General features: G+C 39.0%; 1 protein-coding gene across 1 annotated transcript in view; it reads left to right on the top strand.

Annotated features, from left to right (window-relative positions):
• Positions 1-264: 264 nt before the first annotated feature.
• Positions 265-26,100, top strand: part of LOC129755670 (uncharacterized) — a 31,602-nt gene continuing 5,766 nt past the window's right edge. Inside the window, exons 1-3 of the mRNA XM_055752287.1 lie at positions 265-654; positions 17,499-17,612; positions 20,402-20,506. Of these exons, the coding sequence (XP_055608262.1) occupies positions 637-654; positions 17,499-17,612; positions 20,402-20,506 (237 nt within the window). The 5' untranslated portion in view covers positions 265-636. The remainder of the gene's footprint in view (positions 655-17,498; positions 17,613-20,401; positions 20,507-26,100) is intronic.

Genomic DNA, 26,100 nt, shown 5'->3' with positions numbered 1-26,100 from the left:
AATATCAGATCGTTCCATATTGTTCTTGAAGCTTAAGCATAGGTTCGAGTAGCACATACCTACTCATGCCATGGGCTGCAATTAGTTATGAACGAGTAAGTGGGTGGACGATGGAGGGAGTTGCGGTTTGGCGATGCGTTGCTGTTGAGTTTGAGTTGGTTAGGGTTTTAGCAAACAGAATGCCCCACCAATCTGGCAGCTGTCGGAGAACTCAATCCCAAAAATTTAACATTCCGACTTGCTGACCAACTGTGCAACTAACCATTGAGCCAACCAGCTAGCTAGGCAACCAAACGGTGGATTCGAGCTTATTCAGTCAGTGTTTGTCCGAAAGTCGGCTCATTTGCAGGTTACATTACCGGTCCCTGGCCCTTGGGTTGTGTTCAAAGTGTGCTTGGAAAAGTGTGTTCACATTCGAAAACCGAAAGCAGAGGGATTAGTTTTGCCGAAAAGCCACCGGTGGTGTTCCGAAGTAAAGTGCCCGAAAAAGTTGTTTATCGCTTTATGCCGCCTCAGGCCAGCCGTCTACAGAGCAATATAATTGAAGAACAACTTTTGCATAAACATAAATTCATCCGGGTGGGACAGTTTGGCGCAAAACAGGACGACATCTAGCCGAGTTCCAATTAATTTACGATGGCTTTGAAATTTCAAGTGAGTACATGTCTGTGCCCTAGCATGCAGTTGGTTTTAATGGTCCAGATTCGATTTTTTTTTCAAAACGTCGTCGACATTTATGCACAATCAGGTAGTGTGAATAACAACTTATTATTGCAGCCCCTGCGAACAAGTCAAGCATTTAATGTAATCGCCCTTCGGAAAAAGTATGCAAGGGCTTCTGGTGCGTTCGTCGGGCGGCCCAATGCATAAGCACTACACAAGCAACATACATAAGTTCAGGTTTAGTTTTCACTAGAAGCATTAGTGTAATCTTCCCCTGTGCCCTGTGTTAGCTGCAACGCAGTGTAGGATGATTTGTATAATGTTAGCTATGGTGGGTACAGGATGAGATAAGTAAACGAAACTGAAAGCAAACATAAACTGTAGCACAACATAATAAAATAACAACCCAGATGCATGCTACATTGCTAAAGAAACAGTACAGTTTAACCTTGAGGCCCGAATAATTGCAGCTGTTTTCGTTTGGTAGATAGGGTTTTTTGAGAGTTTATGGCATAAAAATGATCTAAAAAAGACAGCACAGTGCTAAGCTTAATGATTTGAATCTGTTTTAAGGGTCAGCTCAGAATAAACTGCTTTTTCTGCATAATAATTTTTTTTTATTTCACAGTACAGTTTTGATTACGTTTTCAAAAGTTTTGAGTTATTATAATTGTTTGAATGTTAAAAACGCATGGCTCGCAAACAGATTAATTTGATGATGCTTAAAACAACTGAAATTCTATCGAATAGCAAACAAACACATAAGTAAAGGCTTTGTGAAACGCCTTTTTTCTATTAAGAAGTTCCACAACTAATGAAGTTGTTGCCAATTGATTCATAGTTATTATTTTATGTTTAAAAAAAAATGCTAATTGAAGCTTATTTCGTCGTAAGTTTCTAATTTTTAATCCTTAGAATGTCCTCCTTAGAGTAACATATTCGATACGGGCAACAGTCATATGAATTTGTTTCTCTTGATGTTTGTTTGATTTGTTTGAAAATTATTTTTTAATATTTGTTTTTGAATACCTTTTAACAGGGGTACTTTTTTATGCCTTTTTAACCATCCAGAATGCTTTGCAAGGGTTTCTTTTTTAAGAAACATTTGAGAGTTTATAAACATGATATGCCTTTTCCTTCAGTACAATATGAAAAAAATCCCATTCAACTTTGAACTCTGAATAAAAAAAAAAGTATGATTTAGCTTCCATGGAATTGATTTCGATGATTTATCTGCTGTAGATTTACTCTGAACTTAATAAATATGCCTTTTGATTTAAAATAATTACAAATGAGCTTTCAAGTAAAGCTCACGAACACTTATAGAATCTTTTCAAGCATAGCTGGCTGTTTATTCATTGGGCATCAATGCTCAACTTTTTCATTGTAAACCTTCTTAAAGTTAGATATTTTATAAAACCGAAAATGGCAAATCAAAAGACTATAAGAAGTTCAAGAAAATCAAGCTAAAAATAATTCAATATGATTAGTGTTTTATATTGGTTTTGAATAGAACCACCCTTTTTTTTAAATTAAACGGGTCATTGGATGCAATAAATCATTTCAGTATTACATAATTTAATGAATTTAACATTTTGATGTCGTTTATTAAATTGATTTTTTATGAGATCTTCTGCTTGGAAATAGAAGGTCAATTATTGTGTCAAAAATGCTTGAACTAAGAAGAGAGTTTATACAGTAAACAAAATTACCGAACTCGATCATTATTTTTTACTGAAATTCTAAGATGTGTAACTCAGTAATCCGTTTGGTATTTTTACATGGCAGAGAAGTGACAGTTGTCAAATATTACGGACCTATTTCGGTAAAAAAAAATATCGAAAATCAGCTGTTCATATCTAAGATCATCTGTCAAAATCTTGATCAAAAACATGATCTGTCAACGTGACAGCTCATTATATTACCGAACGACCAATATTCTTGAATCGAAATGTCAGTAATTATTATCGAAATGCCGGTAATCTTTATCGAAAACTGTAAAATATTCGGTAATTTTCACCGAAACCATAAAATGTTTGGTAATTTTAGCTTTCGATACACAGCGTTCTACGAGAGATGATTTGAGATTCGGTACTCGAATCATCTCGCGTAATACGCTAAGCATCGAAAGCTAAAATTATTGAACGATTTATGGTTTCTGTAAAAATTACCGAACATCTTAGAGTTTTCGGTAAAGATTACCGGCATTCCATAAGATGCACCAATTTTATTATTCGCTTCGCTATTATTTTCCATATAATTATTTTATCAATCAGAATAAACATCAACGAACTCGGTCCCCCAGGACGTCCAGTTTGTCAAGTTTGTCAAGCTTGTCCTCTGACGCTGAATGTTATCGAATTCCGCATCCGATGGAATTCAACCTAAAGAGAGAATGAAAGAGATAATATTAAAAAATATAATAATCTATCAAAATTGTGCAATCTTACCTTTCGTAATCGCTGAACAGTTTTGGTGGTAAAGCTTAGTTCTTTTAGAAATGGGACACTTTCTTTTGCTAATAGCTCGTTTACTAGTAATCGGACATTCAAAATTTTGGCAGCATTTTGTTGCCTGTAAAAAGTACTATCCGACCTAATTTTTTTTTTAATTTAAAAATTACGCGTTTTTGAGATATTTCCGATACAAGAGAAAAAGGAAAAAATAATTTTGCACAGTTTCATTCAAAATCCATCATAAATAAATTGATAGCTGACAAAACCGTTGATTATTCGAAAAATTTCTGTATGTGAGTGGTGGAAAAGTAATGCAAATACTGTCAAAAATGTCCACAAAGATCAAATCAAGCATTGGAGTGGAGCATATAATCGGAAACTTTGGCTAAAGGTCATAAGGGAATCAAGTCTCATACCAGCATTTTTAATTTTCAAAAAGCGAAAAACTAAGGGTAGATAGCTGAAATTTCCAAAAAAAATTTTTTCTCCGATAAGCTGAAAGTGTTGCCTGGTAATAAGTCATTCAAACCACACCTCAAACACTAAATTTTGCTAGTTCCAGAGCTTGTAAGCTGTATTGCCGGTACTGAGGCTATGGGACAGATGATTTCTGATGAACGACAAAACTTATGAAATACCCTATTTTAAACAAATTCCAGCGTTTGAATCCTATACCATGTCTGCTCGTGGCAAGGTCCCGAGTATTTTAAAGTATGTATTTGCTGATTATTTTGTATAAAAAATTATGATTTGTCAAAATTCTGCTCCTGTGGAAAGAAATATCAATATTCAAAACGAAAACTATGGTTTTTGCTGTTTTTAAAGCCTAAAAAGAGTAATCTTGTATGTACCCTTCGCAAACTAAGATCTTTTAATAACCGATTATACTTTAAGTTTAATCTCATGATGGTTTTACTTCGTTATTGCCAGATTTTGCCAGCAGAAATTCCATTAAAAACGCTCAAAAAGTGGCTCAAAAATAATCAAATTTGTTAATTTCGAAAATGTATCCACTAAATTTCCCTTAGTTTCTTTTAAAAGAGAAGTATTGGTCCGAAAAGTAGCGGAAGTTGAAGGAAGAGGATGTAGTCACCTAAAATACAGATTAGCCGAAGTATTAGTTTGAAAAACTGATCAATATCATGACAGAAAAAAGTGTGCGCTAGCCGATGGGAGGTACCAAGAATAAAGTAGAATTTATTCTAACAAAAAACGATACACAATTTTTTTCAAATTTTTTTATAAATTAACATGAAATTACCTTCATTTCCTTCATAGAAAGTTTGTAGATCAAACGAAAGGTTTTTGAGATACACGCATTCGTAACTGTCCCATTTCTAAAAGAACTAAGCTTTACTTGAACTAGTTTAGACCATTAAGAAGCTCTCGGGCACCAGGGCTGACAGGACTCCAGCGAGTCTATACGTGACTCTATATGTGACTTAATTGAAAAAAAAAAAATGATATAACTTGGGTGGCCAAAATTTTCACCAAAATTGCTTTATTTTGAAGCTAGCGGATGGCAGACATTTTTTAATGAAAATGTGGGCTCTTTATGTAAATTGAAGGAAAAGAATGGGTTAATATATTCATTCTCTTTCTATGTATGTACATAAAAAGTCCACAGGTGCATCCATGATGTGAAATTTTTATAAAAAAAATCAGTTTTTGCTCTTCGCTAGCTTCAAAATAAGGAAATTTAGGTGAAAATCTAGGCCACCCATGATCTAGAACAAATCCTTGACTTGAAACATTATATCATATTTTAATCATAATTTATTCCACTTTTTATAATGTTTTGATCTCGTTGACAAAAACCTTGCTAACTAAAAGTCACATTTTGTTTTTAGCCAAAGAGGTCTAAGTGCAGCATCTACAGATTTTTCAGAAACGCCTTATTCTAATAATGTTTTAAAACCGGAAATAATGTTTTAAAACCGGAAATAATGTTAATAGCAGGCTGATATGGTTTATGAAATATATGGCAATCCAATCTTTAAAGGTAAACTAATGATAGGCTTCGAAAGCTTCTGCCTGGTAGTACTGAGAGGATCGCCTAAATTTTGTATTTGTATTGTGGTCAGTTTTTCGGCTTGTGAATTACACATAAACGTCATCGTTGGTTGGTAATCGTTCGACTACAGTAGATAACAAGATAACAAAACTATAGTTTAAACGAAATATTACAAAAATTTAAAAAAATGCGATTTGTCTATGACCGGACACCATATTGTTCTCTTTGACCGGACAAATATTCAAAATTTAGCATGATTTCAACTTGAAACTTTAATTTTTTTCATCTCTACACTGCCATTCCAAGCAAGATTGTCCTGTGTGCAAAAACATGCAGTCGAGGAAAACGCGATTAAAGTATAACCAATATTTTCAGTTTTTCGCTTTCATTTAGGTTCCACCGATAATTTAATTCTAGTAAAAAGTTCATGTTGACATGTGACATTTTTGCGTAGAATCTGAACGCATACAGTTACGAGTTATTAAGTAAAACTATGCCTATTCTTCCTTCAAAAGCTCGTATTATGTCTGTTTTGCTAATGAAGTGAAGTTCTCTAACTATTTCTTTGAGTTATCAAACCGAACGAGAGCTGCATCATTTCTTTCAAAGCATATTTTGTTCATTATAAGGTCACCCAATTCAATTAAAAACGAAACGCATTAAAGTTTCCTTCCTTCTCTCCCACCCACTTTTCCCGCGCCATCGACAATGGATAACATTATATTTGACAGTTTAATTAAACTCAATTGATCTCAGAAGCAGATTTTCAAAAATTACATTTTCATGTTATGTGACATTCTTGCGTAGAAACATCAGAACAACAGAAACAACAGAAAGACAACCAACTTGATCAAAATTTTGCATTATTTCAGAACAAAAAAACTTTTATTCAAGGCTTCATAGAATTTTCAGTATTCAAAACCTCGTACTCACAAGACCTGTGCAAGTGATTTGAGTCATTTTGCTACACGTTTTTGTGTCATTGGTGCCAGTATAACAAGTGTCCGGCCATAGACCACACATTTGGAAATGATTGGAAACTAACATAAAATGATATTTCTTACCAAATGAATATTTTTTCCTAATATAGTTTAATGATCATAGTATTGATACTCTTCAAATCAGTAGAGGAACAAATATCACAGAGAACAGACGTACAAGCTCGAACGTACAAGAATCTCCAGAAAAGTGTGTAAAATTTCAAATGCTGCTGTTCGAAAGTTACAAATCACAAATGCGTTCTAAAATTCTAAAATAGATGGGTTGAATTTATTGCTAGATAAATGCAATAAGAGTTATTTTTTACTGGGCAGAATTTCACGTGGTTCATCCTTCGCCTCCACACTCCGTTCTACTGTACGCCGCCAAAAATGGTACGCAGGTCCTCCTCGAGCAATATCTATTTATCTCGTGCCCGTAGATAAAAACCGGTCTAATGAGCGTCGCAGTTGCTTGTCGAAATAAATTACAGTTTTACAATACGTGGGCTTGTGATATAGCTCAGTTGGCAAGTCTGTTGCTGTTCCTCCGTGACCAAAATGATCCCTCTTGGCCGAAAGCTAAGCTGGTCCTCGGTCCTTCGCGTATCCAGTGGACTGTAGGCTGGATAGGGTACTCAATTGACCTCCTTGGTCGTTCCTTCGATTGCAGGTTTTTCGGGTAAGTTTTTGATCGATCTTGGCAAGCAAAGTTAACACACGAATTTGTAATTTACACACAATTTATTCCCTCAACAAAACTCATTTATTCCGAGTATTAATTAACATTAGGTATATTTAAATATTCTAAGATTACAGCTAATTTAATTATCAAATTGCCATCGATCTATTCGCCTTGAGGCCAAACTAAAATCTGATCTGTTAAACAATTTTGTGCGCTTTTTTGATCATAAGGAAAAATAGAACGAATAAGTAGCGCTCCTATCCTATTGTCGACAATTTTTTCAATATAAATTTCTTCTTTTTGGGTGGATTCTAGAACCAGATTCCCCCAACTTCCCCCTCGGGTGTTGCTAATTTTTCGCCTCCCCCTGGTGTGTTGATTGTCTCTCGTCTCCTTCCCTCGGATGATGATCGTGTTCGGTCGTACTCCCGTTGGAGCGATTGGGATGATGATGATGATGCTGTGCGGCTCTCTGAGCGAAGTTGAAGATGATGATACTGTAGCCACTCTCAAGGGATCCTTCGGTTCTCTCTTGGTTTGTCTCAGTTGTGGATCGCAGTTTGGTAATTTGGTGACGTCATAAACCAGTGGCTCGCAACCACCGATTGCGTTCCGCAACATTCTCGCCCACACTGAAATTCTGGGGATTTCTGAAATAAAAGAACAGAACTCTCGAACAAGGTATGTGTGGAGCCAACTAATTTTGATCAGGAGATACCAAATCTTCCTCCTTGGAATCGACAGATGGAAGTATGCAAATTTTCTCCACCGGTCGCGTAGTGGAACCCTTCGCCGTTCTTAATGTTACCACGCTACGACTCCGTCGTCCCCGGGGTGTAGTTGGAGTATGCGTGCCAATCTCCACCGGGCTGGTGGTAGACCTTCTTCACGCATAACGACGAGCTGACCTTCAGTAATTTTGATTGGCGGTTGCCAACGTTTCGCTCGTCCCTGTAGCTGTGTCAAATACTCCGTACGCCATCTCTTCCAGAATTCTCGTAATTGTTTTTGAACTGCCTGCCAGTAGTGAAGTCGGTTCATGGGAATATTTGAGAAGTCTGGATCTGGTAGTTGCTGTATTGGTTTGCCAATTATGAAGTGTCCGGGAGTCAGAGGTTCCAGGTCGTTGGGATCTTCTGACTGCGATGTAATTGGTCGTGAGTTCAAGCAGGCCTCTACTTGAATCAACAATGTGGTGAAATCTTCAGGGTTAACTGGATTGTCCCCCAATACGCGTATCAAATGGTGTTTCGCCGATCGTACCGCCGCCTCCCATAATCCTCCAAAGTGCGGCGCGCCAGCCGGGTTGAAATGCCACTTGATTCCTTCTCCTGCGTATTCTCGTGCCATTTTCTCCTTGTGAGCCTCGCTGGTTAGTAGTTTACGAAGCTGGTTGTCGGCGCCTACAAAATTCGTCCCATTATCCGAGTAAATGTCTGAACATTTTCCTCGCCTTGCGGTGAATCTCCTTAGCGCTTGAATGAACCGTTCCGTCGACAAATCAGACACCAGCTCAAGGTGTACGGCCTTCGTAGTCATGCAGACAAAAAGGGCGACATAACCCTTAGAAACTGGTCTGCGGGGAGCAAGACGTAGATAAACCGGACCAAAGTAGTCTACACCAGTGCGACTAAAGGGTGCCGCGATGGTGACTCGGGCTGCTGGAAGTTCGCCCATGAACTGCTGGATGGCTCTCGGTTTTACTCGGAAACAACGCTGACACTGATGTACCACATTCCGGGTGATATTCCGACCTCCAAGTGGCCAGTACTTGAGCCGCACTGTTGCGAGTAGGAGTTGCGGGCTGGCGTGGAGCAAACGCTTGTGGTAGTGCTCTATAATCATTCTGGTTATCGGGTGTTTTGCAGGTAGGACTATCGGATGCTTCGTATTCTCTGCTTCGCTAGAATGTCTGAGTCGACCACCAACTCGGATAAGATTGTCTTCTGAAAGCATCGGGTTGAAGAACCGTAACTGCGAGCTTCGGGGAACAGGCTGCTGCCTTTTGAGTGCTTTCCATTCTTCGCTAAGGTCTTCTTGCTGTGCGTGGCGAATGATGATGAATTCCGCTTGTTGCAGCTCTTCTGTAGTCAGAAAACCTTCTGTTTGCGTTCGTTTCTGAGTTGGCTTCAAATACCGACGCAAATACGCCGTCCTCCTAACCATGTCGCTAAACGTTGAAAACTGCTTAACGTACCACCTTCCAAATGCTTCCTTTTCGACCGCCGAACACTGAACCGCCTCACGTCGAAATTCTTTAGTTACTTCGTCTTCATTGAACGTTACCGGTGCGTTAGGCCAAGTGCTGTCGTCGTTTTTCAGCCATTGAGGGCCTTCCCACCATAGTTCGTTGTACAGAATATCTCCGGGTGATAAACCTCTCGATATGAGATCCGCTGGATTACAGGTTCCTGGTACATGATTCCATACATGCTGCTCCGTAATTTGTTGAATCTTGGAAACTCTGTTCCCGACGAATACCGTAAGCGTGCTGGGGATTGCCTTCAGCCATTGCAGCACGCACGATGAATCAGACCAGAAGAATACCTTGGGATTGAATTTGACTGCCTTGATGACCATTTCTGAAAGCTGTGCTCCGTGCAAAGCTCCGCAAAGTTCCATTATTTATTTTTTTATTTACATAGTATTCCGTCTTACGACATAACTTGACGAACATAATTCCTATAATTCACTCGGTCCATGGCAACCGTTCTCCAATTTCTCGGGCACCCCACGTTCGCCAGATCACGCTCCACTTGGTCTAACCACCTCGCTCGTTGCGCCCCCGCTCGTCTTGTTCCTACCGGATTCGCAGCGAACACCTGTTTTGCAGGACAGTCGTCCGGCATTCTCGCAACATGTCCCGCCCAGCGTATCCGGCCAGCCTTCACCACCTTCTGGATACTGGGTTCGCCGTAGAGTCGCGCGAGCTCGTGGTTCATCCTTCGCCTCCACATTCCGTTCTCCTGTACGCCGCCAAAGATGGTTCTTAACACTCGTCGCTCGAATACTCCGAGTGTACGCAGGTCCTCCTCGAGCAATATCCATGTCTCGTGCCCGTAGAGAACAACCGGTCTAATAAGCGTCGTATACAGGTTACACTTCGTGCGAGGGCTAAGTCTTCTCGACCGCAGTTGCTTGTGGAGTCCATAGTAGGCACGACTTCCGCTGATAATTCGCCTCCGGATCTCACGGCTGGTGTCATTGTCTGCGGTCACCAGTGAGCCGAGATAGACAAAGTCTTCGACTATCTCCAGCTCGTCGCCGTCGATCGTGACCTTGTTATTACTGGACAAGCGGGTTCGGTCGGTCTCGGATCCGCAGGCCAGCATGTACTTCGTCTTGGACGTATTAATCATCAACCCAATCCTTCCTGCTTCGCGTTTCAGTTTGCGGTAGATCTCCTCCACCGCCGCAGATGATCTGCCGACTATATCAATGTCATCGGCAAAGCAGATAAGTTGACTGGATCTGTTGAAAATCGTGCCCCGCATTTCGCCCACCGCTCGTCGAATAACACCTTCTAGCGCCACGTTGAACATCATGCAGGATAGACCATCACCTTGTCGAAGCCCCCTGCGAGATTCGAATGAACTCGACAATTCACCCGAAATCCGCACACAGCACTGCGTTCCATCCATCGTCGCCTTGATCAGTCTGATCAGCTTCCCGGAAAAGCCGTTCTCGTCCATGATTTTCCATAGCTCGTTACGGTCGATCGTGTCGTATGCGGCTTTGAAGTCGATGAATAGATGGTGCGTAGGGACTTGGTGTTCGCGGCATTTTTGGAGGATTTGCCGTAATGTGAATATCTGGTCCGTCGTAGACCGTCCCTCCATAAAGCCGGCCTGATGACTTCCCACGAATCTGTTTGCTTGTGGCGTAAGGCGGCGGAGTAGGATTCGGGACAACACTTTGTAGGCGGCATTGAGGACAGTGATCGCTCGGTAGTTCTCACAGTCCAATTTGTCGCCCTTCTTGTAGATAGGGCATATTACCCCCTCCTTCCACTCCTCCGGTAGCTGTTCTATGTCCCAGATCCGGATTATCAACCGGTGTAGGCAATCGGCCAACCTGTCCGGGCCCATTTTGATGAGTTCGGCTGCGATGCCATCCGCAAAGTTCCGCAAAGTTCCAATCGAGGGATTGACTGCGTTTTCAAGGGGGCTATTTTCGATTTGGATGTAAGCAGCGATACCTTTACTCTGCCGCCTGTATCAACGCTCCTAAAATACGCGCAGGCACCATATGCGCGTTCTGAGGCATCTGTGAACACATGCAACTGAATTTCCGTAGCATTCGGTATGATAACACAGCGTGAAATCGTCAACTTATTCAGGAGTGGCAGTTTTTCGTGGAAATTACGCCAGTCTTCTGCCATCTCGTGTGGCAAAGGTTGATCCCAATCTACGCTCTTACCGTCGGCACCCTGGAGGCACCAAATCTTCTGCATGAATATCTTTGCCGACGTCACTACAGCTCCGATGAAGCCTAGAGGGTCGAATAGAGCAGCGATGAACGACAACACCTTCCGCTTGGTTAAATTTTCAACGCCTTCCAAATCCGCTATGTTGAAGTGAAATTTGAGAAAATCCCTTCCTGGTAACCACGTCAACCCTAGCGTGCGAACTGCAGGATCTGGATCTAGATCAACACCAATCTCTCCTTTCAATGCCAAATTTTCTGGGGAAACATCTAGGAGAACCTCCGGAGAATTTGAAGCCCATTTTCTGAAGCAGAACCCGCCACTAATTGCGCACAGCTCAAGTTGTCTACGAAGTTCAGCAACTTCCGAAACATCTGCACCTCCAGTTAAAACATCGTCCATGTAAACGTCATCCATCAACGATATTGCCGCTTGAGGAAAACGTTCTCTTTCATCCGTCGCCAGTTGCTTTAGAGCTCTGGTAGCCAAAAATGGGGCAGGTTTGGTCCCATACGTAACCGTTGCCAATTCATAAGTTTCCACCTCCTGGTCTGGTGAATTACGCCACAAAATACTTTGAAACGGCATGTCGTTTGGATGAACCTTGATTTGCCGGAACATTTTTTCGATGTCGGCTACCAACATAATATGTCTCGTTCTGCTGCGAAGTATAAGTGATCGGAGATCGTCTTGGATGACCGGTCCACAAAGTAATGCGTCGTTCAGCGACCTTCCTGTGCTTGTTCGACACGACGCATCGAAAACCACGCGTACCTTGGTGGTTGTGCTGGATTGTTTTACCACTGGATGATGCGGAAGATAACACCTCTTTTTATCGTCGGCTGGATTGATGTGTACCTTATGCATGTGTCCCAATTCTCGGTATTCCTGCATAAACTTGTTGTATTCCTGACGCAACTCTGGTTCCCTCAGAAGTCTACGTTCAATACTTTGCAATAGCCGCATGGCGATGTCCCTTGACTCGCCCACCGTTTCAAACCCGTTCTTATTTTGAGGAAGTGATACCGTGTATCGACCGTCGTTGCCTCTTTTCACTGTTCGCACATAGTGCTCTTCGCATCGTAACTCTTCCGGAGAATAAATCACTGCCGATTCTATTTCCTCGCAAGCCCAGAACTGAGCCATCAACTGTTCCAAACCACCCGTTGCTACCACATTACAAGAAATCCTCGTCGCTTGATCGTACATGTTGACGGCGCCTGTCGCAATCCAACCAAATACCGTCTCGGTGAATGTGGGAAGACCATTTCCCAATTGTATCCTTTTTCCGGCCTTGAAGAATGAGAAGAAGTGTTCAATTCCAAGCACCATGTCGACCGACCTAGTTTCGAAGAATGCTGGATCGGCTAGCTCGACGTCTGGCAATTTCCATCCATTAACGTCGACGCTCGAAGTTGGTAAATCCGCTGTGACTGTTGGAAGCACCAAGAAATCCATCCTGTATCGAGAGTTCGAAATCCTCGATTTGACGAGTAGATTGGCCTTGTGCTTCACTCTTGCTACTGCTTGCCCAATGCCTTGAACTGAGACGTCTGCCTGCCTGCGCTGAACCTGTAACAGCTGCATGAGACTTTCTGATACGAAGTTCGATTCTGATCCCGAATCCAGCAGCGCCCGCGCTGGATGGGAAACGCCGTTGTCGTCCTCCACTAGAACGACCGCTGTAGCAAGTAGAACGGAAGATGTGCGATGCCCCGAAAGATTAGCCGATGTAGTCTCCCTGATTCTAGTACCTTCTCCAGACCCATTTGGATTTCCGCCTTGTGAATTAGAGCCCTTGCTCTCAGCGTTGGATTCCGATCGATAACAAACCATGGTGTGGTGCTTGCCCTTGCAGCCTCGACAGAGAAAACGTGAAGTACAATCCGCAGCCAAATGTCCGTGCCTAAGACAGTTCCTGCACAACGAGTTGTTCCGAACTAGCTCGTCCCTGGAAGCTATCGACATTTTCCTGAACGTAGCGCATTCGTGAAGCATATGTGTACCTGAGCATGCAGCACATCGTCCCCCTGACTGATGTGATTGAGAAGAGTTGAAGTTTATCTTGGTTGGTACTTGTCGTCTCCTTGACGACTGCGGGAAATCAGCCTTCGATTCCGGCTTGACCGGAAGTGAACCCAAAACTCGAACGCGCCTTTGGATAAACTCCGTCAGATCCTTAAGTGTATCCTTTTCCTTGGACGACGACTGCTCCTCCCAGCCTCGGCGTGTTGTTGCATCTAATCGTGAACTCAAGATGTACAGAAGAAGCAAGTCCCTATAATCGACTCGCGTTACCAGTTGGTCGAGTGTATTCACTGCTCTTTCAAAGCTCTCTAGCAATGATTGCAGCTCCGCTCCAGATTCCTTCGCGAGGGTTGGTAGATTGAAAAGAGTTTGCACCTGTCGACGTCGAAGCAGCTTACTATCGTTATAGTGTTTCGTCATCGTGTCCCACGCAATTTGATAGTTGGCCCTGGTGATAGGAAAGGGGTCGACTAAAGCCTTTGCTTCACCTGCCAAACATCCTTTTAAGTAGTGGAATTTTTCGATTTCAGGTAGATCAGGTTTGCAGTGTATCAGCGAAGTGTACAAATCACGGAAGCTCAGCCATTCGTCGACATTCCCATCGAAAGTCTGCAACTTGATCTGCGGCAAACGAACATGCTCCACGGTAGGGTGCTGCGAAGTTTCCAATCCAACAATCGTAGAGTTCAGAGAAATTCCGTCTTCCAACTGTCTCGCCTTATCCATCAACCTGGCCTTCGCGGTGTAGTAGCGGTCAGCAAACGTTGCTCGATCCTGGGCGTAGTCGTACTCGGCAGCATCATAGTCGTCATGAACCTCCAACTCCATAATGGCACTATTGACATTTTCCCATGATTCATCAATTCTTTCTAAACGCACTTTCACATCACTGGCAGACACAGTAGCTGAATGCAGCGATTCCACGAACTTGAAAATATTGTCGAAAATATCCTGCAAGCCTTTAAGTTTGACTTGCAGAATCTTGAACGTCACCGACTTCTTGGTACCTTGTAATGGCCCGGGCATGATGAATCGTTAAACTCCCTCGCAGTTGACAGAAATTGAATGAGAGCGTAAGTATTTGAATCTTTATGCCTAGCTTCGTGAAGAACATATACTGTAGTGCTACTAACCTACCGGAACAACCGGTTCGACTCCACTACAGGTAAATGTCTGTCGACTGCTATCGAGCTTAATTTATTGATATTATTTGCTCGCGATCCAGGGCACCAATGTTCATGAGAGGCAATCGAAATAGTAGATGTAGTATGCAGAATATTTCAAACTTCGACTAAACATATACTGTTCTAACTAACCTGAACAAAAAAATATGTTGAGCGGCAGGTTAAGAAGAACAACTGCCGAATCTCAAATTCCAAAATTTAAATCCTCGGAAAATACGATAAAATAATTTTCCAAATCGATGCGCTGTTTATGGATGTGTCCTTTTGGTTCAATAAGTTCCACAGATGTTGCTCACAGATTCATACATATGATTGTTGTTCGAGAATTCATAAAGGGTTGGATGTAGTATCGATCAAGGCCTTGCTTCGGCCAGACATATACGAGGTGTAGTTTTTTTATTTACCTTAACGGAAAACTCGTGCGGTGTCCTCGTCTTGGCTCAACCGGTCGTCGGGCTCGTGAACGTGCGTGAAAAGTATCCAGAGTTGTAAATTCCGTGGTACGAAAATCACAAATCGATTCGAAATGTTGTGATGAATGGCGGTTTAAGTAGTTGAATGCTACTTTCAATTCGGGGCTTCCAATGACGACGTCGTCGATGACGATGATGACGGTGAGTTTAGTGATGATGTGGGGCAGGGAAAATAGAAGTGGTGTAGTAACCGAAAAGGGTCCAAGCAACGGCTGGACATATATTTGTGTGTATTTTACCTGTGAAACCAGGAATTCCGCCTGGAATTGTCCTCCGTTGCAAGGCGATGAATTGTGCGTGAAAATCCGATCCAAATTCGTGCTAACCAGAGTGCATATGGTGTGGTGATGATGTGGTGAGATGATGATCCCAATTTGTTGGTGAGATATCACTGAGTGAGTAGATGAGATCACGACCACAATGCGACAGCGAGCCTAACGATTCCTCCGTGAAATCGTTTCAACGTTGTTTATCCGGGTTGAAGGATCAAAATGTTCCTCCGTGACCAAAATGATCCCTCTTGGCCGAAAGCTAAGCTGGTCCTCGGTCCTTCGCGTATCCAGTGGACTGTAGGCTGGATAGGGTACTCAATTGACCTCCTTGGTCGTTCCTTCGATTGCAGGTTTTTCGGGTAAGTTTTTGATCGATCTTGGCAAGCAAAGTTAACACACGAATTTGTAATTTACACACAATTTATTCCCTCAACAAAACTCATTTATTCCGAGTATTAATTAACATTAGGTATATTTAAATATTCTAAGATTACAGCTAATTTAATTATCAAATTGCCATCGATCTATTCGCCTTGAGGCCAAACTAAAATCTGATCTGTTAAACAATTTTGTGCGCTTTTTTGATCATAAGGAAAAATAGAACGAATAAGTAGCGCTCCTATCCTATTGTCGACAATTTTTTCAATATAAATTTCTTCTTTTTGGGTGGATTCTAGAACCAGATTCCCCCAACTTCCCCCTCGGGTGTTGCTAATTTTTCGCCTCCCCCTGGTGTGTTGATTGTCTCTCGTCTCCTTCCCTCGGATGATGATCGTGTTCGGTCGTACTCCCGTTGGAGCGATTGGGATGATGATGATGATGCTGTGCGGCTCTCTGAGCGAAGTTGAAGATGATGATACTGTAGCCACTCTCAAGGGATCCTTCGGTTCTCTCTTGGTTTGTCTCAGTTGTGGATCGCAGTTTGGTAATTTGGTGACGTCATAAACCAGTGGCTCGCAACCACCGATTGCGTTCCGCAACAGTTGCTTTCTGAGCTGATGTCCGCGAGTTCGAGCCCAAGGGTAAATATCGAACACAGTTGTACCGGATTTTTCAATAACTGGAACGTTGATAAAGTCGCGAATGTCACAAAGATGGTAAAACGACTATAATCGGAAAAAAACAATAAGTTTTTGCACTGAACGGCTTTCGTCAAAGGACGGATCGGCTATATACAGTCAATTAAGAACATTAACCATCAGAACTGATTCTAGACATCTCAAAGCGGGTTACTTTCAAGTATCACTTTTGCATCCCATTTCCCAAAATTTGGCCCTTCTAGCATGAAAGAAATAGCGATTAACTTTTAAGATATTTTTTCGTTATGCAACCGGACGAAAGTGCTACGAAAATTTTCATGAAACATTCCAAACAGTTCATACGACCTGATCAAAACTAACCAATATTTTATTGACTTTTGACTTTCACCTAACTCAATCTTTGTGTTTTCCTAATCGTAATTACTGAGCCAAATCACCTGATTATGAAAATTTGTTTGTGGCAAAGGAGTATAGTATAACTGCATTTATTTGGTGGCAAAGGAGTATAAGTGCATAAATTTGGAGCCAAAAGGGGTATGAGTGCAAAAATCAACAAACATGTGTTAACATTTTTTGTAAAACTGCTGTGGAATGATTTGTTTTCATTTCCGAGAAGATCATACTCATTTAAATATGTCATTAAAAATATCTATGGAGTTGATTGCAACACAGCGTAGCTTAATGGTTCATCTCGAAATCAGCTTTTATGCACTTATACCATATCTTTTTGGCTCCAAGGGCCTTATATCTTTTTATAAAACAAATGCTTCTCAATTGAGTGTTAGTGGATTTTTAAAGCACAAAATGTATTCAACAAAACAGAAAAATTTAGTTCGATCGGTTGATGTGTATACCAAAGCAATGAAATGTTATGTGGAGTTCCTTTAGACCTTTTCGGCTAAGAGAACTTACATATCCTGTTACAAATGTTTCTTAAAATTTTTTGCTTAAATTTTTATTTATAAAACACAGTTTATCGAAAATATGATATGGGTAATTTGAGCTAAACAACTCCATGCGAATTGTTTGGGTCAAACCGACACGGCAGATTTCAATTTCTAGGATTTTTTTTCATAACAATGCATGTTGTGTCAGGCTATGTCAGGTCTTTCAAAACGCGGCTTGATTTTTTTTGGGATTAACGGTCATAAGTTCCCATAGATCTTTGCTTGGTAAGCTGCCTATAAACACACATGTCTCATTAATTCTCCCCTCGAATGCAAACTGTATTTCACTAACTAATAAAACCATTACCTAATCGTCTGCCTTCTATTTTGCAGATCACCCGTCTGTCCGTCAATGTTTCGCTGTCATGTCTGGCAGTTGCTGTTCTTGCCGCGTTGATGATTTCTCAGCCTCAACCTGCGTTGGCCTCCATAAACGACAATGAAGCGGTAATTTCTAAATACACTATCTAATTTTCGGCATTTGCAGCTCCTCTTTTTTTTTGAGAAGGTCGTATGTAACGATGGGTGATAAAACTAATTAAAATGCTCCACATGACCGAGCTGAAATTCCAAGTAATTGCACTAAGAATAGAAAGGTGAACTGATAAAGTTAGTTAACATTTTTCGTTGTCGACCTTTGGAAAAAAGCGCGGGAAATTTCCCGCCCTACCAGCGGCGAATGCCGATAGCCATTCAATTCAAACCCCTTCCAAGAACTTAAACCGACTATCTTCATCAACATCATCATTGAAATCATCAGCAAAACTATCGAACGCTCCAGAACGTACTAACTAAATAACTGCAATGGTTTAACACTTTGAACCTGACAAACCGCACTCAGTCAGTCAGTTGGTGGTTGGGAAAGTTCGAAACCGAACAGATCTGAAGCAGAAATAGGAATAGAGACGTTGGAGTTCTGTTCGAACGGAAAACCGCTTCAATATGTAGTAAATTTACTTTGTACTTATGCGTAGACTGTGGGCCAAAACTTGGGTTTGCGAAAATATCTAAAAATTGATTTTGGGGACTGAATTCTGAATCGGAATCTGAATTCTGAATCTGAATCTGAATCTAAATTCTGAATCTGACTTCTGAATCTTAATTCTGAATCTGAATTCTGAATCTGAATTCTGAATCTGAATTCTGAATCTGAATTCTGAATCTGAATTCTGAATCTGAATTCTGAATCTGAATTCTGAATCTGAATTCTGAATCTGAATTCTGAATCTGAATTCTGAATCTGAATTCTGAATCTGAATTCTGAATCTGTATTCTGAATCTGAATTCTGAATCTGAATTCTGAATCTGAAGCTAAATTCTGGATCTGAATTTTGAATCTGAATTCTGAATCTGAATTTTGAATTCCGAATCTGAATTCTGAATCTGAATTCTGAATCTGAATTCTGAATCTGAATTCTGAATCTGAATTCTGAATCTGAATTCTGAATCTGAATTCTGAATCTGAATTCTGAATCTGAATTCTGAATCTGAATTCTGAATCTGAATTCTGAATCTGAATTCTGAATCTGAATTCTGAATCTGAATTCTGAATCTGAATTCTGAATCTGAATTCTGAATCTGAATTCTGAATCTGAATTCTGAATCTGAATTCTGAATCTGAATTCTGAATCTGAATTCTGAATCTGAATTCTGAATCTGAATTCTGAATCTGAATTCTGAATCTGAATTCTGAATCTGAATTCTGAATCTGAATTCTGAATCTGAATTCTGAATCTGAATTCTGAATCTGAATTCTGAATCTGAATTCTGAATCTGAATTCTGAATCTGAATTCTGAATCTGAATTCTGAATCTGAATTCTGAATCTGAATTCTGAATCTGAATTCTGAATCTGAATTCTGAATCTGAATTCTGAATCTGAATTCTGAATCTGAATTCTGAATCTGAATTCTGAATCTGAATTCTGAATCTGAATTCTGAATCTGAATTCTGAATCTGAATTCTGAATCTGAATTCTGAATCTGAATTCTGAATCTGAATTCTGAATCTGAATTCTGAATCTGAATTCTGAATCTGAATTCTGAATCTGAATTCTGAATCTGAATTCTGAATCTGAATTCTGAATCTGAATTCTGAATCTGAATTCTGAATCTGAATTCTGAATCTGAATTCTGAATCTGAATTCTGAATCTGAATTCTGAATCTGAATTCTGAATCTGAATTCTGAATCTGAATTCTGAATCTGAATTCTGAATCTGAATTCTGAATCTGAATTCTGAATCTGAATTCTGAATCTGAATTCTGAATCTGAATTCTGAATCTGAATTCTGAATCTGAATTCTGAATCTGAATTCTGAATCTGAATTCTGAATCTGAATTCTGAATCTGAATTCTGAATCTGAATTCTGAATCTGAATTCTGAATCTGAATTCTGAATCTGAATTCTGAATCTGAATTCTGAATCTGAATTCTGAATCTGAATTCTGAATCTGAATTCTGAATCTGAATTCTGAATCTGAATTCTGAATCTGAATTCTGAATCTGAATTCTGAATCTGAATTCTGAATCTGAATTCTGAATCTGAATTCTGAATCTGAATTCTGAATCTGAATTCTGAATCTGAATTCTGAATCTGAATCCTGAATCTGAATCTTGAATCTGGATTCTGAATCTGGATTCTGAATCTGAAATCTGAATCTGAATTCCGAATCTGGATTCTGAATCTGAATTCTGAATCTGAATTCTGAATCTGAATTCTGAATCTGAATTCTGAATCTGAATTCTGAATCTGAATTCTGAATCTGAATTCTGAATCTGAATTCTGAATCTGAATTCTGAATCTGAATTCTGAATCTGAATTCTGAATCTGAATTCTGAATCTGAATTCTGAATCTGAATTCTGAATCTGAATCTGAATACTGAATCTGAATTCTGAATCTGAATTCTGAATCAGATTTCTGAATTCTGAATTCTGAGTTCTGAATTCTGAATCTCAATTCTGATACTGAATTTTGAATCTGAATCCAGCCTTGATTCAAAAGAAACGAGGTTGCCTTTATTTTCAATTTAGTTTGGTTTTCTAGAAATCCTTAGCTGGCCCTTAGCCTCTCACAAGAAATGAACTGTGAAAGTGATTGTCATTACATGAATCTGGTGTTTAAAGATCCATTAAATAGAATTTTGCCGCAAGCATTTCAATTCAGTTGTACACTGTGCTGGTTTTGTTTCAATGGGAATCAAATTTAAAATGTCGTCTCCTTTTCTCTTCCATGACAGCAAATTACACCAAAAATTGTAAATCACGGAAGTGGTTTCCAGCACCAGCAGCAGCAACATCAGTCGGATGTTCCTCGTTCCAGTATCTTGGATAACATCTTCAACGTAAGTATCGAAACTAGACGATGAGGAAATTAAATCTGCAATTTGTGAATTCCCAGACTTAAATCCGGATTTTCGAATCATTCCTACTCATATAAGAATTCCTACTCATATTGTGTTTTAAATTTTAAAGTTCATTTGAATTTCTTCTTCTCTTGAGCTTGAATTTTTGCAACAAGATAAGTTTTTTTTCGTTCCCAAACCCAAACCGTAGCAACCAAAAACCATATCGATCTGCGGTTGTGAGGATTGACTTGCCAGCCAGCCAGCCATCCAGTCAGTCAGCCGGGCCCAAGTTTCATCCGGATTCCCATGCAACGGGAAAATGTTGTGCCTGATGATGGTTCCGGCTGAACAATTTCCAACGCTCCCAGGCAAAGTTAGTCAAGTGCTCATTTTCATCATCATCCAGTTCAGTCCACAGGCTCCGTTCCTGTTCTATCAGACGATGTGCCAATCCACCGGAAGCGAGGGTGATCTGTAAAGTTCTGGTTCGGTTGCAGGTCCAATTAAAAGGCAGCACATAATACAGTTTTCAATTCGATTGAGCGCCTTCGGGGGTCAATTTTTGCATCGTTCGTGTTCAACGGATTCGCCAATGGTTTTGCTTTGTTTTGTGTGTGTGTTTTTTTTAAAATACATTTTAATTCGTTTAATTGTATCCTGTTGGGCTTTTTTATGATTTCATATAATTGTAAAGAGTTGTAAAAAAGTTCCCTTTTGGTATTATGTGTACTTAGTGGAGGATATTGGCATGCAGTGACTAAATAATGTATGGGGAAAGTGTTCCTAAATGCGCCTAGTATGCTAAACGCGCCTTCAGCCGTTTGAAGAAAAGGCTGGCGAAACAATATATCCAATCAATGCATTTTGATGGTGAGCTTTTATCATAAGGAAGGTAGAATTTTATGAATTTACAAACTCAAAAAATCGGTTAAAAAACTAAATTTATGATTTTCATAATTCAACTTCGAATCTCAGCTCTAACATCTTAGAAGAAAATTTAAGATCTCAAATAAGATGTTGTTGTATGTTTATTTTAAGAGGGTTTTAAGCATTCAACTTTTACCCTCACTTAAGAACTAATCAAATCAGATTAGATACCGGTTTTCTTAAGAGTGAACTGGTTTCATAATATGTCAACTCTCACTTTTGTTTTATTCGATATAATCATAAAACACTTGGGTTTTCATTAAATTAAAGCTATGTCGTATGCGATTTATTAGTTTCAAGCATTTTCAACAAAAAATATATGAAAGTATCACTAGAAATTCTGAAATTTTGTCTAAAACATAAATAGGCGGATTTAGCCTACACGGTTTGAACTTCGGCAATTAAGACAACTTTTATCATAAAATCTTTTTCTTGAAAACTGAAGGAGATTTCAACATGAAAATTGCCCCAATGCAATGTATAGAAAATAAAATATATTGTTTTTGTACATATATTTGATAAAATCAGTATTCTGCTTAGTAGGCGCATATAGCCGACTTCTCCCTTAATTTAGTTTCGTTTATTGTTGGCGTTTTAAAATAGACAACAAAGGGTGATACGATCAAAATTTGGTCAATATCAACTTGACGTATTTCTTTCAATTTTGCATTTAAAAAACCTGAACACCCCTCATTTTGAAGGTGTGTTTGTGTGTGTAGAATGTTGCTCCTATTTTGATTTTGGAATTAACTATTCAGTTGTCAAAATGCCGTCCAAGGAAGAAGAGCAGCGTATCAAAATTTTGCTCATGCACCGCGAAAATTCGAGTTACTCGCACGCAAAGCTGGCAAAATCGCTAAAAGTTGCCAAATCAACCGTTACAAATGTAATTTAAGTGTTTGGGGAACGTTTGTCGACAGCCAGAAGACAAAGAGAGTTGCCGGTAGTTTCAAGCGAAACCCTAACCTCTCTCTCCGAGATGCCGCAAATAAGCTGGGTGTATCGTCTACAACCGTGCATCAAGCCAAACGAGCCGGACTATCGACTTACAAGAAGTAGTGAGTCCAAATCGCGATGATAAACAAAATACGACGGCCAAAGCGCGATTCCGGAGGCTGTACACGACGATGCTGACGAAGTTTGACTGCGTGGTAATGGACGACGAAACCTACGTCAAAGCCGACTACAAGCAGTTTCCGGGACAGGAGTTTTATACAGCAAAAGGAAGGAGAAAGGTAGCAGATATATTCAAGCACATGAAACTGTCAAAGTTCGCGAAGAAATATCTGGTTTGGCAAGCCATCTGTACCTGTGGCTTGAAAATCAGCATTTTAATAGTTTTCGGGACTTTCAACCAAGAAATTTACGTGAAAGAGTGTTTAAATAAACGTCTGCTGCCTCTCCTGAAGGAGAGGTCATGGAGTGGTACGCCGCCAACAACGTGCAGGTGGTTTCCAAGGACAAGAACCCTCCCAACACGCTAGAGCTCCGCCCAATTGAGAAATACTGGGCTATTGTCAAGCGGAACCTAAAGAAGACCTAAAAAACTGCTAATGACGAGCAGCAGTTCAAGGCAAACTGGCTTTCTGCGGCGAAGAAGGTGGACAAGCAAGGTTGCTGAAATCACAGAAAAATCTGTATTATCAAAGAATTTTGAGCAAAATTTCGTCACAGAATCTGTATCACAGATCACAGAATTTTCAAAATTTTCACAGAATTCACAGATTTTCTAAATTTTGTACAGATTTCCAAAATTATAACTTTTTTGTCATTTTCTATTTTTTATTTCTGACTATTATTTATGAAAATATAAAAACAAGGTAATGTAAATTGATTTTATTCAATTAAAACAGTAAGAAATTTCCAATTTCTTGATGTTTGACATGGTTTTCCTATGAACTTCAAAGAAAAAGCTTCACAGAAACCGTAACAGAATTTAAGGTTTAAATCACAGAATTCGAGAATTTTTTTTGTCAAAAACACAGAATTTTTTTAGGCAACCTTGTGGACAAGGTGACTGTACAAAATCTGATGGCAGGGGTTAAGCGTAAGGCCCGACAATTCAGATTTGGGAAAGCAGAAGCGTAACTGAATTTTTTTCCTGAATTTTATACGAATTTAACTTGAAAAAGAAATTTAATTTGATTTTTTAAATAAACGATTTCACCGATTTACACGCGTTTTCTCTTGACCAAATTTTGACCGTATCACCCTTTAGATTAAAGATGTTTTTTTTTTCCTTCTGGTTATTCTGATTGGAATTGTTTTATCGAATAATATTCTAATGCACGGCGGACCACTTAATCTCTGGAAAAAATGGTCAAAAACCTTGAAAAACCCGCCGAATGATTCTTTAATAGCTTAATTTAATAGTTAAGAAAGAACACGCTGTGAACATATGCTTGTTAAAGTTGCGTTGGTAGGGTTTATTTGACGAACAAATATCTTGAATTCAAACGTTAACACTTGCGTATATATTCTATTCACTTGTGAATTTAAATATTCCAAAATACATCGATAAATTCAAAAAGTTTTCAAAAATGGTCATCTGAAGCTATGAAAGTAAATTTGAATTATTCGAACTTAAACATCGATCACGAGTATGAAGCTTTTCCAAACAAAATATCCAAAAGTTCTTGATTTTACAATATTTCACGGTTTATTCACTTGCTAACAGACTTCCAAAGGTTCTTCAACCACAGTAAGTTATAGAAATTTTGTTGTTCCGTAAATAATCACTATTATAGGTTGTTTTCAACAATTCCTGATTAGAATTACCCTAAAAAAGCATTGATTTCTTTTATTTGAAAATGCACCACAGAGACCTTTTAAAATTGAATAACGGCTCTCAAGCTACCTGTAGTTGATTTTCGGCTTTTATATTACTCAGAGTGATTAAAAAATGGTTTGATTCGATGAATTGTACCAAAGTTTTCATTAGAAACACGATACTGGATGATCACCAGTGCTCGGCATCGCACACTGAAAAGTTACCGCCGCTTATTAAATCGCTAACATAATCAAAGTTAGCGATCGTTAACTAAAGTCGCTAATGTGCTGAAAAAATTATCGCTTAAGCTTAAAGCGCTAATCACTAATTGATGAAACACAAAACGGAAAACTGAAAAAAAATTTCTTAATTAAAAAAAAATTTCTTAATTAAAAAAAAATATATCTTTGGATGTACAAAACATATTTCACAGGATAATACAATAAACTTCAAAAAGTTTCCTACCAAAACTATCAAAAATCTATAATTTCCTAATTGATTATGGTTGTATCAAATTTAAGTAAAAAAGTTCACCAGAAATACCTTTTTTCGAACTTTCGTAATTGAGTTGCACAATTCTTGTTATAGGAGCAGTGCAAAACGTGAAACTGAATTTCTATTCGGTATTCAATCTAAGGCTACAAGAATTTTTAACTGAACAGTTTAACAATGCCAACTCATTCATTGGAGTTTTTCTCTAATTGTTCTACTAATCTGTTACAGTGTTTTGAAATGTAGATATCTCAACAGCTTAAAAAATATAAGATTTGTTGAGGGTTGAAGCCAGTTTAATTTTTTTTTTCAAGATGTTTATTGATATCAACTTTTTTTTTAGAGTTGCAGAAAGAAACGCTTAATCCAAGAGCAAAAAAAGCAATTAAAAAGTTATTAAGAAGTTATGAGAAAAGATTATCTTGATTCATCACACGTCACGCGCATCGCAAAATAATTCCCAATGTCTCCTGAGTCCAATAAAAGACCAAATTTATCTTTTCTGTTATCAATGACCAATCGTGAATTTTAAACAAATAGGGGAGATTGGGGATACTTGATCCCCTTTTATTTTTATCATCATATCTATTTGAAAAAAAAAATCAAGTTGCAGTCTCCAGCATTTTCTGATAGCTTTTAATTTCAAATTTATATGTTCCAAAAGTAAGAACGATATATGAGCCCATAGATGAACTAGAAACATTATTGTGAGACGAAAAAAAGTGATATTATTTAAGTTAATGGTAAATTGATCGTTTACTTTAGAAGAATTGATCCTTTATCAAGGAGCCCTAAGCGTTGGCCAATTTCGAACAAAATCAAAAGATAAAAGGTTAATTGACTGTAATCGCCATGTTAGTTATCATTTCACAATTAGTAAGTATCTGACAAATACAATTCTAAAAGTTAGTCTTTACCCTATAGTCATTGTATATCTAAAGGCGCAAATTTTCTATTTTGTAGATAAAACAGTTTTTTTTAGTCCCTTTTTTTCAGGTGATTACTGGGTACATGATAGTTTTAGGACAAATGGTTATCAGTAATTTTCTGCTAAGCAATGACCACGATCCATTCAGAAGAAGAAAATATCTTTTTGGACTCTGGGGATCAATTGAACCCATAACATACATTCTTTATAAAATATTGAGAGTTGACTGGCTTTGAAAATATGGCATTACGAAGTTCATATTATATTCTAACGATTGACATATTTGAATCAATATGTTTAAAACAGGTTTTTCATGTGGGAAACATTTTAAAGTGATAAAAATAGATCTTCAAGTCATATTTTGTTGAATTTTTCGAAAAAAGTTCAATAACCAATAAATCATATTTTTTTTGAAATTTGCTGAAAGAACGACATTGTTGTTTTGTTCTCTTTATCATATTTTTCTAGAACATT

Source organism: Uranotaenia lowii, chromosome 3 (genome assembly GCF_029784155.1).
Source record: "Uranotaenia lowii strain MFRU-FL chromosome 3, ASM2978415v1, whole genome shotgun sequence".
Lineage (NCBI taxonomy): Eukaryota > Metazoa > Arthropoda > Insecta > Diptera > Culicidae > Uranotaenia > Uranotaenia lowii.
Note: the sequence above shows the minus strand (reverse complement) of the source record. Positions and strands in the feature narration are given on the sequence as shown.